The sequence below is a fragment of the Chlamydotis macqueenii genome, chromosome 8 (assembly GCF_036417535.1).
Source record: "Chlamydotis macqueenii isolate bChlMac1 chromosome 8, bChlMac1.mat, whole genome shotgun sequence".
Taxonomy (NCBI): domain Eukaryota; kingdom Metazoa; phylum Chordata; class Aves; order Otidiformes; family Otididae; genus Chlamydotis; species Chlamydotis macqueenii.
In genome coordinates, this window is record NC_141563.1 from 35710879 (window position 1) to 35724956 (window position 14078).

General features: G+C 36.4%; 1 protein-coding gene across 3 annotated transcripts in view; it reads left to right on the forward strand.

The window, feature by feature from the left end:
- The window catches only part of EFCAB7 (EF-hand calcium binding domain 7), a 29623-nt gene that overhangs the window by 9408 nt on the left and 6137 nt on the right, over positions 1-14078 (forward strand). For all 3 annotated transcript variants that reach the window (XM_086753104.1, XM_086753103.1, XM_086753101.1), the window contains 7 exons: positions 367-562; positions 1695-1819; positions 7217-7358; positions 9358-9467; positions 10444-10601; positions 10785-10918; positions 13029-13177. In XM_086753104.1, the coding sequence (XP_086609230.1) occupies positions 367-562; positions 1695-1819; positions 7217-7358; positions 9358-9467; positions 10444-10601; positions 10785-10918; positions 13029-13177 (1014 nt within the window). The remainder of the gene's footprint in view (positions 1-366; positions 563-1694; positions 1820-7216; positions 7359-9357; positions 9468-10443; positions 10602-10784; positions 10919-13028; positions 13178-14078) is intronic.

Here is a 14078-nt window from a genome sequence, read left to right on the forward strand (position 1 = left end):
TAAACAGTCCATAAAGATTTGTACATAAATATAGTTTCATAGGGGAAAAACAACCCCCTATTAAAAATCATAGGTTAAAAAAAGATCAGTCTTCAAATATCTAGAAAGAAATATAGATAATCTCTTAGGTTGAAAGTCACACTTCATTTTCATTCAATACTGGACTTCCTTGTTGAATCATTGCTCCTTTTTACTATGTCACTTGAGTGGTTGCTCTGATTCATTAAAATGAAAATTAATATTTTACTTTAAGAGAAAATGCATTACATCTATTGACCTGTCCTTTCCTTACTAATGTGACATTTTAACCCTTTAAACTGTGAGAAAGATTGTTTCACTTAACAGATTACTTTTCTTTATCTAAAGTTTTGTGACTTGTACATGACAACCAGTGAGCAGTGCTGCAAGACTGCACGAGAGAAACTGGAAGTTGATAGTCGATTGAGGCAACAGCAGTTTGGAAGTCAAGCTGAAACTTCCTCTGAAGGGATTGCACTGCCAGTGGCAAAACCATCACCAAGAATCTCCAAGAAAACTGATCACAAACTAGCACCAACAAAAGGTATTTTTGTATAAAATAATTTAATACGTTTATGTATTTTTTTTCTCAGATTAGTGAGAATGTTATTGATTAATATAAATTTCTACTGTGGCAATTTCATAAATGTCTTGGTAGAATATCTGACCCCCATGTTCAAATTGACTGTCTGCATCTGTGATCTGAAGCTCTCAAATTCTTAAGGGTGAATTTTGACTCTCATGTGACGCAGTCTAGAGGGAAGAAAGAAAATGAATGCTCAGATGTTGCAACATAGCAAGTTACTTCCTTCTCAGATCAGAGATGAAACCGTAAGCACTTACCAATAAGCAATCTATTTGTTTCAGTTATCAAGGCTACTTTTCAAGCACAATGAATATGAGGGTTTAATGTTCTTCCTGAAGTTACAAAGATACTTAAAAACCTTCCCAAACTGGAAAAAGACCACAGGCTAACTGACTGCAAAGGCACCACATATGAAATATTCGCATGCAGCGTGTGCTCTTTACTTTGAGTTGCTTCAATTCTAAGCAATACTGAAGAGGTGCAAAGACGACAAAACAGTGATGAAGACTGAATTGGTGTAGCTAAATCAACAACGTACTAGCAGAGCTGCCCCAACATAAGGAACCAGAAAGTTAAGGCTTGGAAGTAATTGCTTTGGGCAGTTGTGCATAAGTGATCATAGAATCATAAAATCATAGAGTAGTTAGGGTTGGAAGGGACCTTCAAAGATCATCTAGTCCAACCTCCCTGTGAGGAGCAGGGACATCTTCGACATGCTGTCTGGCAGGGAAGCTACATTGTCCTGAAAAGAAAGAACTTAAAATTAGAAGCAGGCTAAACCTATCCACTTAGGACCTTGATTTCAAGGTAAATGGATTAACGTGGTAACAATTTATTGTCCTTCAGGCGGATTTGGTTCCAAGGTTCTGCCATTCGTATGCCCATTCACCTGGGATGTTCAGTCAGGGAAGTAAAGGTGTTTGGCTACTGAATTACTAAATGTTATATAATTATAAGGGAAGCCAGCTTATCTGATTGCAGTTCTTGTCATCCGATTTTCCTCTGTGCCTATAAATGTAAGGTTTTATGATAAATAGCATGAAGAGTGGGCTGAAATAACGTAATTGTAACTAAATTTCTATGTTTATAGGGGAGAGCAGAACTCCTTCACGACCCTCATCAGCCCAAAGTTGCAAAGCATCCACTGCTACCACTATCAGCATGGGTGCCAGTGGCAACAGAAGCACAAAGCTAATTGAGCCAGACACAATGAAGGTATCACGTAAGCCAATCCCTTTGGAATTATGCTGTTTTTCCTCTAGGCACATATGTTATTGCATTTTAAATAATAAACCGTTTATCTCTGATTTTTAACTTATGTTTTATTAATGGTTTGTCAAGGACAGCTATAAACTAGTGAGAGGTTTCTTGATACATATTATTATTAACGTTTTTATATACTGTTGGTTTTGCTGACATCTAGTTATTGAAAATAATTTTTCAGGTGTGAAGGTTTAACAGAACCAAGTATGTTTTTTATAAATGAAACCAGTGTTGGATAAAACGTTTGACTTTTTGAGAAATTTAAAATTTAATAATTTATTAGGTTGGTGAGAACTTTAAATGCTTAAGTAGTCTGAAAGATTGTGTATCATAAACCTTTATATGAAAGGTAATTGGAAATAAATAACAGATCTGTGAGCGTATTCAGTCTGTTGGGCATTAATTTGTAAATGTATGCTGTAGCCTGAAAATAATGACTTTTAGTTAGACTAATATGTTCTATCAGTATTTTCTTTTAAATAAATCACTCATTCAATATAAATTCCTACGGGAGAAAGACAGCAAAGTCACTTTGCTAAGTCAATATTTGTAGAGTGTTAATATTGATCTTCTTCCTTTGTTTTCCCTTTCTTGACTGAACCTTTACTAGTTTTCTTTCAACGAAAAATAATAGCTGTGGAAATATAAAACATTAACTGGAAACTGCTAGGATACATTAAAAATGTGCACCTTGAGACTCCTGTGTAAAAGGGAAAAAATGGTTATGACCACACGGTATAACTGCTGCTAGAAAACTGAACTGATTGTTCTCATGAGTTACATTTTGGTTTCAAATAACAACTCTGTATTTGTTATTGAACTCTGAAGTCCTTTATATCTTCGACATTGCTATACACTGACATTTGTTCTATATTAAAATTTAAAAACAAAATCTCAAAGGAATTTTTTGCAGTCTGTTTAGGTATCTGGACCTCCATGCAATTTAACCTGCAATTTCACCTTGTTCAAACATGATATGTAGTATATAAAACCACCGCACCATTTCCCAATATTGGATTCCTCTTTCTTTGTACAAGCCAGTTAAGAACTGACTGAAAAAAGCAGTTGCAGATATCGATTACTATTGATTAGCATCATATAAAAAATGAAATCAATCAATAAACGTGAAAAGGTGTAAGTAGAACTACTGTTTTTTTTAAACCCTCACTATTAAGGGCACAATACAAAAACTGTCAAAATCAATTAATAAATCATAATGATTCATTTGTGGTGCAGATCAGAATCTAGCACCTCAAAGCTCTTCTTATTTATCTTATATTCAGAAATATTTTTTTTCTGCTGTTCACTTATTTTTGGGGAACAGTAAGAAAATATTGCTATCAGGAAGTTGGAGCAATGCCAACTTTACATTTCTGAAAGAAGAAAACAGAAGTCAAAATATGGTGAATGTCTGAATTCAAAAACCCTTAGAAAACATCAAATGTATTCATAGTACATTCTTCCAGGTATTTTCTTTTGTCAGCGGAGTTTTGTGACATGTTCAAAGCCATATAAATAACTTCAGGGAGAAAAAAAATCGAGTTACAGAAGTGCTACAGATGTACATAAACAACATGCTGACCTGTTGGGCTTCAACTGTAAGTGAATCGCAGTTAATTAAAAGGTGGCTAATAGAGGTCTTGAATTTCTGTAAAATATTATTTGTGTCGGTTTTAGTCAAGATTGAAAGACATTAACAAAAAAAAAAAAAGCAGGTGTATCATGTTCTAAAATCTTCTCTCAGCGTTGGATCGCTAAATTATCCCTGCTAAGGATTCTTACCTTTGCATTCTGTTCCATTGAAGCCAGTGAAAGACCTGTACACACAGTGGGTAGCAAAAGAAATACTGAGAAAAGTCTTTTTCCTGAAAGAAGCTGTGATATGCTCCCACTCGTGTCTGTGAAGCAGCCTCAGGCAATTGAACTAGCCAGACTTCTTCTGTGTATATGGAACAGGTTTTGTACCAGACAAAGCGTTGAACTGAAGTTCTTTGCTTTAATCATATGAACAATTCCTCTCACAAACATGCCTTTTTATTTTGAATTACACGTGAGTGTGTGGACTATTCAATAATAACTTCAATTGTAATAGCAGTGGAACGCATTATTTGGGCAGTGACCTGCACTGGCAGCAACAAGTAGTCCCTAGCATTTCTTTACAATTAACATTTTTAATACAAACACTTCACACTCTGTTAGCTATTACGTGACAACTTTTTAAATGCATTGAAGTGACATACTAAAATCAAAACAGAAAATAATATTTTAGGTTCCCAAATGAACATACCTGTTTGTAATTTGACATGGATAATTTAGAGAATATAGCACCACCTTATGCTTTCTGCAAGAATAACAGTTTAGTATCTGATTCCTAAAGCGTTGTCGAACTTCTGCTTACTGCTGCTCACAGCTTCACCTGGACATTGCTCCTTGAGGTGTTTTCCCTGCTTACCTGGACTGTTTGATGTCCCTGTTGTAACAATGTCCATCTGAATGCAAAACTGCAGAAAAGGTAGTCTTTCATCCGAAATAACAGCTAGAAAAATGGAAAGTAAACAGGACAAAGTTATTCTCCATAGACTATCTGTGAGGTAATGGTTTGAAGGCCACAGCCCATATTGAGAAAAGGGGAATAAGATGTGGTTATCAGAGTAATTTTTGTACATGAAAATTGTCATGGTATCTTTTTGAATAGTTATGGCACATTTGGACTGCTATTTAAACTTAGATTATGCATTTTTGTGTTGCAAAGAACAGTCACGTTGCTTCATTAGTAGACCTTTTGACCTTGATCTTTTTGAAATGTCCTTAATTCTTCAAACAGTTCTGTAAGGTATTAAGCTCTGAGACTAAATGAGCTCACAATGAGTTATCTTTGCTGTGTCAAGTTTTAAGGAAAAATCTCAGCTTGCCGCATATGGACTGTAGAGGAAGTTAGGAATCATGCAAGTATTGGAAGAAAGTGTTTACTGAGAATGGAATAGTACTAGAAATGATAGAACAGACTAAATGACATATTTAAATTCTGGCACGGATTTATATTGACTCGAGTGTTAATATCAACTCCCGTTATCCCCCTTGTTTGACTCAGAGAACTTTTGACTGAGGTCTATACTGCTACATAAAAGGTGGCTAGGGACTGGTCTCTGACTCTGTGGACCAGGTATCGTAGGCAGCTTTACATCCACAAGGCTTAAGCCTAGCACCCTCTGAAGCAGATTATGTCCACTCTAAATGGCACTTGGCCTGCTTTTTTTGCCTAGAACCCATGTGGTTGTGTTGTGAGTTTAAGAAATTATATTTTCCAGTGCTATTCGTAAACCTCTATCTCTGCATCCCAACCAAGAGTACGTGTTACAAGCTGTGGGGTAGGTCATGGCACGGATTGTGCAAGGCTGTAAAACCTCATGGAATGATGTTGACTGTGTAGGTGACAGAAAACCAAATGGAGTGCAGTTACATCCATATTCCTTTTTGAAAGTGGTGCCTGAAGTGGAAAATCCTTTCAACTGTGTGCACGTTTTCTTGAAAAGAGCTAGTTGTAGTCACCTGAAACAGAGCCATGGAATGAGCTAACAGCTAAACAGCATGGATGACAGGGTGTTGAACGCTTCACCTTGCTTCTTGCTGTCTTTCATTTGGCAGTGTAGCTCGTGAGATGAGATCATTGTTCCTCTAACAGCATGCTGTTCCCTCTGCATCTCTAATGGCACATAGGTTTCCACGAAGGTCCTGGATCCAACATGTTATTTTCACTGGAAAAGATTATGGGAGATTATGGGAGGGAAGGGACTCGGATATTAGTTTCCATCAGGGATTGGATGTCCCACTGTTTTTAGACAGCTTAATTGGTTTTTGTCTCTTTAATAGCCTATGCTCTGAGGAAGAATGTTGACTTTTAAAGTCCTTTAGAACTTCCTTAGCAAAATCTTAATTTTCTTTAAAAATCCCAAACAGCAGAAACAAAGTGAGTTGTAAAGTAGATAATATTTGTACTTAAAAGTACTCCAGATTTTCAGCTGTATGCAAATATAATTAGCAGAATTTGACCTCTAAAATTGGTATGGTGCATTATGCTGCCAAAACTATTGGAGTCCTGAGGATGAAAAATTTGTTGCTTTTAGATCAACATCTTGAATGGGATGTTGAGTCCTGAATGGAGAGATTTAAATTTAGGATCAGCGCTGCATGTATTACCAAGTGTGTCACTTGGCATCCTGGGTGTACGTATGCTAGCAAAGTCCAGTTCTTGCCTGACACCTTTAGGTCGTGGACTGTAAAGTACTGTCAACGGAGCGTCAGTGTATTGTAATGAGAACTGATTTTTTAAGAGGAGAAATGAAATGGAGCACTCTGATGAAGACTGTTTGGCCTTGGATGGCGTTAGTAGCCAGCCTCCTTACTGGGAGTCGCATGCAGATCTTCTCTGGTTTTCACAAGCTCTCTTTTCAAATCTCTGTTAGCTTTCCTGCTACACTGAACACTAAGCATCGGTACAGCCACCTGGACAGAGTTCTCTGTTGAGATATCACGGAAAGATTTCTTCTGCTAGGCCGTGCTCAGAAACATTATCTTCCATTGCTAGGAAAGTGGCAAATTGTGGACTTAATCTGGACCAGAGAAGGCAAATCAAGAATTTCTTCCACTCCACAAGGCATACAATATGTCATTAAGGACTTTATTTTTATTTTGCTAAAGAAGTCTCATTCAATTGATATTTGAAATTGAAAATTGAGTCCTGTTGTTTTAAAAAAAGATAAAAATTGAAGCATGTAGCTGTTTTAGCATCTCAGCAAAATCATGGCTTCTCTAGGAACCATGTTATTCACAAATACAGCAGATTTCAGTTTATTTCTTTCCAATGGCTTTGACAAAAGTCAAGAAGAATCACTTAATTTGGCCAGTACTTATGTTTGTGATTTGTCTGAGCAAGTAAGTCCTCATTGTTCAGCTAATCAATTATGTTCTTTGCTTGATTGGCCTGATGGAACTAATGTAGCAAAATTCCAGCCTTTCAGTGATAAATCACACAGTTGGAGAATTTTAATGAGTTCAGTTTGATTCTTCATAGCAATTCCAATTTCAGCTATTTGAGCGCTGGGGTAATCTGTATGTTTTTCAAGCATTTTCACAAGTGAAGCAATGTTACTAACTGCTCTGCAAAAAATTGACTGCAAAAAGGACTATTTGAGAAAATTATTTTTTAAAAAAGGAGTAGAAGGTCAGTGCTGTATCTTGTGGTGTATTTTATGCAGGATTGATTAAATAATGAAATCAATGTATTTCAGAGAAGGTGCTTTTATCTAGATCAAAGATCAAGACAATATCTAATATTTGCTTCATTTCCAGGAATGGCAGTGTGCACAATCCAAAGGATGCTTCTATTTAGAAGAAGATGGTGAAATAATTAGTCACAAGTACAAGTTGCACTTACCTCAAAGGTCTACAGTATGTATTACTATCAAGCCCTTAAACATTCGTCAGGTAGAAGGTAAGTGTATTTGTGTTTCTTTGGAGAATTTTCCTCTATTAAAAATATTTTTTTTTTCTGCTGATACATCTCTTCCTTTCTCATTTGCAACACTTTGTGATATTGCAATATAGCAATACTTTTGTCTGTTGACAGAGTCCTATTAAAAATATAACTTAACTTGTCACACCATGTTTTCTGCTGAGTCATTTTGTGCTCACTGCCTGGCAGTGAAAATCGGTGAAGTCCATTATCATTCTCCCTTTACTCAGCCAACCTCTTAAGATTATTTTTGGCCATAGATTTGTGAAGTTTCTTATTACAAAATTCAAATGTTAGCACTGTTTGCAGTATGTCTCTTGAAGGTGTTAATGTACTTTCTGGGAAACAACAATGCAAAGCTTAGTGAATATTGTATTCTCCACCTCAAATACTTCTGTAAATACTTAAAATAGGTTATGGCTTTTTATGGCAGTATGGTATCTTGATGTTTTGGTTATGAATCTTGTCTGAGGGATTTATAGTTTAGTGTGCCTATTTTAATTTTCACCTTAAAAGTGTGAAGGCCAGCATTAGAGCCACTTGAGATCAGTCAGCATTTGTGCTCCTCTTCTCCAAATGCTATTGCCTTTGTTCTCTCCAGTAATAGACCAAGGAGCTGTATCTAGTTGCTACGTTGGAATTCTTTTTTTGCCTAAGTAGATTATTTCCTCTAAAGTCCTGTGAAACATTAGATCCCAAAGATGTTTTAGAGTCATCTGGACTGGCTGTTGTGCTACAGGTTGGTAATTCATTTTGATTGATATTGGTAATAGAAACTTCACTGCCAATAATTGACAGAAAGTAGTAATTTTCCAGTTACTGGCTGAAATGGGAAGCTGATCAACAGACCTCTAATGGTGAGGAAATGTGGTCTGATACTAACAGATTTGAGTACCAGAATGTCTCAGTGTTCTGCTCATAACTTTTCTTTTTTTTCATGTGGCACCCTCTTAAACTGTGCCTTAAAATAGTTATCTGCAGGATTGTCCAGAGTTTCTGTGTAAGCAAAGGAGTGCTTATTTGTCTTTTGTAAAAAATTTCTACTTTTGCACAACATTATTGTCCTGTACATAGAAATAACTTTGTGTTTTGTTGTGAAGAGGAAGGCATAATATTGGTAAGTAAGGAAAGGATTCATGTTAGCAGAGCAATTACTTTTCTATGAGAAATCAAAAATATCTTCCAATTTTTAACAAAGTTGTGTGGTGTGTAGCCACTCTTGAGTATTCTTGACTCCTAAGTGTAGAAAAACTAAGCCCTGCATTCATTGTTTTGCTGTGGTCTGATTAACTTGAAGACCACTCAATAGCTCATTGATTGATTGCCCTCAGGAACTGAACAGCTACAAGAAATCCAAGAGATTCAAATGGTCTCTGTTCAACATACGTAAGACCAAGCCTCCATTCCAATCCAATCCAAGACAAACAAATCACACACGATCAGACAAACAAATCATATGTGATGCCATGATCTTGCTGTATAAATCTTAAAAATAATAGGAACTTACACTTCTGAGATTTACATCTTCTGGTATCCCTGGCTTTTGCATGTAATCTGGGTTTCCAGTCAAGGTGAGTTTAACAGTATTTTACAGAACATCAGAAGAGAATATGGCATAATTTTGTGAACGTCCTTAATTGCAAATATCTAGGAGTCTTAGTAGAAAGAACAGTAATCAATAGCAATGTTGTACTAATGGTAGAAAGCAATGAAAATAACTTCCTTGACTACCAAAGGTTTTAATATTAAACCTATTACTAGTAATCATTATCTGTAAGACAATCACAAGATTTGGAACAATTTATCTGATTGGCCTAAATAGGAAGGAAATCCCTATAGCATATAATGATTTTTTTTCCATCTTACATTAACAGGGATCAATATTATAAACACCATAGAAATATCTACTTTGAGGTTCAAAGAAAAACAATTTTGTGCTGTTAATAAACGTTTGTGTTGGGAATGTTTTTCATTTTAGGAAAATCTTGTCATTGGTTGTCAGTGGATACAGCTTTGTATATTCTGAAGGAAAATGAAACCCAAGAGAACCTGCAGCTTGTGAGCTTTACTGAACAACAAAACAAAGAGGTTAGGTATTTTTGTTGTACTCCTATTTTAATTGTTTTATCTTTAGTGTATGTGTTAATGCTGCACAGGTGAGTTCCCATGTGTTTGGAAGGAATTCAAACTGTACCTAATCAGACTAGAGGAGAGAAGAAAACGCGTTCTGTGCATGTTCCCTTTCCAAACTGACAGAACTTATGCAAGGTGAGACAGAATACTGTCTTAGTTATGCCCTTTGGATGGGCTAAATTGCAAGCCACTTGTACAGAAGTTTAATTAAATTCCTGTGAGGACCATATTATCATGTGGTGTGTTGGCCAGTATTGCTGAGTTGCTGGTTCTCTCTGTAGATACTCTATGGAAACATACTTATATTCCTGCACCTTCAAAACTAAAAGTTCAAAGGTAAAATTTGTTAAAATTTCCTTTGATTTTCTTTCTCCTTGCCATGTGTGTGATTTTGAACTCCATAGTGCACACATTTTATCCTATGGCAGAAATAAGGGAGGAGAAATGGCAGCATTGTTACTTTCTGCTTCCAAGCCACAGCTTGCTTCTTAAACCCTAAGTCACTTGTGACTTTTTATATGGGAAGTTTTTGTTGCTAGTTTGAACAAAGCTGATAAATCAGGGAGGAAATGAAAAACTCGGTGAGTTTTGTCAGCCTGGTTCTGGCTGCTTTTGTTTAAGAGTGTTACAAATCTAAAAAGTGACAGGATTGTTACTGGACATTTCCAGTAATGACTGTTCTCCCCTCATCTCTGGTCCTGTACATTTTTCTAACTTACATTATAACTAAGAGATTCACTAGTTTTTGTCTCTTTAAAATGATATCTCACAGCATCTCTCTGTGGATTTTTTTTTTTTTTTTTAAGGAAAGAACCTAGCATCACCTGTGTTTTCAAGGAATTAATCACTTTTGTATGAATATTACTGGTAATAAAGAAAGGTGTCATTTGAGAAGTAACTTACAGACTCGTCTGTCTTCCTTTAAGAGTAGATGTTTGGATGGAAAGGGGAGCTTGGATCAGGAGTTTACTGGCTACTCCCATTCACAACAGGCTGTAGGTTGAAGAAGGTAAAACCACGAATTACTGGGGAAGCAAAACTGCTGTATAGAGGTGAAGATGGAGAACTGGTTCTGACCAAAGAGTTCCGGTGAGTCATATTCCCAAATAGGCACAGCAACTATTGTGAAAGTGTGTGCTCCAAATAACATCTAGCTTTTAAAAAGCTGTATGCTACTGAAATACTGTTTGTACAGAATATTGTCAACACTATTATGAGACAGTAAAGGAAACAGAAGTATTTGAAAATAGTTCTGCCTTTTTCTTCTTTTAGAGCTGCTCTATTGGATATATTTGAAACAATAGATTTGGATGGAAATGGCCTTCTCAGTTTGGAGGAATACAATTTCTTTGAGCTGAGAACTAGTGGTGAGAAATGTGATGAGGAAGCGTGGGCTGTATGTAAGGGTAAGTTCGTTGCTGTACTTGATACAATGAATTTGGGCTATCAGTCTACTTCCAAGCTGTTATCTATAGCATCCTTCTATGTATATAGTGTAGAAGAATTGAGTATTTTGTAGCCTATATGAAGAACACATGTAGATACTGTTCTCTTTTCCCTTTTCTTTCTTCTTTTTTTTTTTCTTTTTCCAGTTTTCTGTCCTTTGTTTTGCTTCATTCTGGTTTCTGTGCCACTAACCTGCTGCTGAGAAAATTCTTCCCATTGCTAATTGCAAAGTTTTGTAGGTGAAAGATTTTACAGCTGCCGAAATCTACAGGTTTTCTAATCATGGATCCGATGGTGAATTAAGCTGTAACAGGTATTCATTTAATCAATCTCCTTTCTGCAGATTAAGCTGATAGTGGTTTCATACCTCACAAAGAGTTGCGAGGGACATTTAATTAGTGTGTATATGATGCTTTAGAAATGGCATCTACAGCTTATGATGATTATTTAGGAAATTAAACATTAGAAAATGCCTATTGCGACTATATATTTTCTTCAGATGTAAGCAGTTTTTCATTAAAAATCTGTCTTTTGAAGGTTCATATATGATGTGTCAGTGTGACCATACTGTGCTATATGACAGCTGTGCGACTCTGAGACTGCGGTGAGATGAGGAAGCTGACAGACAGTTAAGACTCTTCCAGATGTACTTTGTTTTCTGTCTGCTGAGACATCTCATCGATGTTACTGGATGTCTTGCCAGCATGCAGGAGCAGTGTTGGGCCACAAATATCAGTCTTGAAGAAGAAAGGAATTCAGTAGCATTGCTATAAGTTTGCAAAGGCCTTGAGAATGGACATGTTTACCTCACAACAGGGCTAGGAGAATACAACCACCAGTGACTGTAGGCTGCCCTAGTAATACAGTGCATGAAAGCACTGGTTTAAAAGCATTGCCAGTTTAGCTGAAGTGAGTGAACAGACTGGAAATTTAGAAGCCGTTGTATGAAAATTAGAAGTTTCTGTCAGAAATGTAGTTTTTCTGCAACTTATGTCTGAAATGCCAGTATGGCATATCATTATATATTGACCCATGTCGTGTTTGGTATAATTCTTTGGTAGGCTATGACATCGCTTAATTTGGGCCAAAATACTTTAAATCTGGCAAGTCCTGTTAACTGTTTCTCCCCAGAACACTCTAAGATACTGGACGTTTTCCTAAATGATGGAAAGCTCATACAAAAGTACTTTTCTGTAAATGAGTTTCTCATCTGTTTCATCCCTGTCCATGCTTTTCCACACTTTATGACTTTCAGTGTTATACCTTTGTGCACGGGTGTCAGCATGAGTAGGAGGGGTGTATGTGTGCGTGAAGTGGATAAGGGAGGAAAGAAGAGAATATGGTGAATGTTTTACCAGATCATTAATCAGTTGAAGGGTTCAGACAAATATCGTAAATCTTGACACCAAAGTTCAGGCTATTTATTATAGCATCTGTACCCTTAGATAGATTTATTAAATTGGTAATCCCTTTTTAATAATATATAGTAGAGATTTAGCATTGTTATGAAGATGAGAAAACCATTTTTAAAAATCTCTGACACAAGGACATTTCAATTATGTGTTTGCTGACATTAGAGTGGTCGATCTATGATATTCTATCAAGAGAGGGGTGTTAGGATTACAGGCATTTTATTGCTTTTTAGGAACTAAGTAAATCATTTCTATACCAAGGACTTCAAGCACAAAGGGTGCTGGCCCCAGCAGACTTTCATTTCCCATTCTTAATATACTCCAGTCTGCATATCTCAATCACAACAAATACTGCTAGCAAAAAGAAAAAAAAAGAATCAATGTGAACTCTTTCTGTTTTGAAATCTCACCTTCTTTTGGGTTATACAAGTGGCCAGCTGTTTCTAGTCATTACCTAAAATCCACAGGGAAGCTCTGCAAAGAGCACGTCCCTGGTCAAGGACATTCTTTCCCAAATAATATTGGCGACCCTGAGGCTGCAAGATGGCTCAGTCTGTTAAACCTCGTTAACATAAGTGGGAGTTGGCTTTGGAAGGATAAAGGGTGTTTGCAGAGAGAACAGATGTTTAAGTGCTACCATATATTTATTTTTAAACAGAGAATTTTGATATGAAGAAGAACGAACTAACAAGACAAGGATTTATGGATTTGAATCTTATGGAAGCCAATGACCGTGAAGGGGATCCTAGTGACCTCTGGGTCACTTTATTGTCTCTGGGCTACAATAAAGCATTGGAAATGACAGAGGTATGATAACCATCTAGCAAAAATAACTGCTTCACATACAACTTGCTGCACATGTGCAACTGCAGTGCTGTTTCTCTCTGTTGTAAACCCATTTCAGTAGATCGGTGATCCAGTCCAAACACTGTTAATGCAGGGTTTTACACTCTGACTTTCAGTCATTGTGGTATCCTGTTTCTTAGGATAACACTGACATTGTTGAAAGATTTGCCTTTTGCTTTAGAGAAAGACAGTATTTTATGGGGTTGTAGGAGTCTTGGGTTACACCGGTTGAAAGAATTCGCACACCTTGCTGGTGGGGAGTGATAAGAAGACAGTGATGGTAAACTGTGACCTGTCAGCAAACCTACAAAATGCAGGACTTGGTCTTCTTAAAAAAGTCACCTTCCTGGCCCAAGCTGCAACAGAAGTGGAGAAGGTAACTTTTTTCCACATGATTCAGAATTCATAATTTTCAGACATGGCTATTTCTGTTACTGTTGCCTTTCACAACAGTGTCTGAAGGTGCTCAACATAAAATTGTAATGAAGGAACTTTGGGTGGCACACTGTCTACTTTACAGGACCAGGGATTATTTCTCTGATGTTTCTGTGTGCTTATAGATTTTTTTTTTTTTTTTGCTGAAACAATATCAGTGTTGGTGTCAGTAGTTCTCACTAAAGAAAGAGGTTATCTTTAATGAATGGAAAAGAAATTATGAAAAATTAAAGAAAACATTAAAAATGCAGATAATTTAATCATTTAACTTTCATTCACAAGAAAAGCTGATTTTTTAAAAGTCAGTTTGATTATATTATTTCTTTAAATTTTATTAAACTAAATCAAGTCAGTGTAGTCACCATATAAAAATATATTTGTGTGAAACAAATATATACAGAGCCAAAAATACTCAGTATGGTAGAGA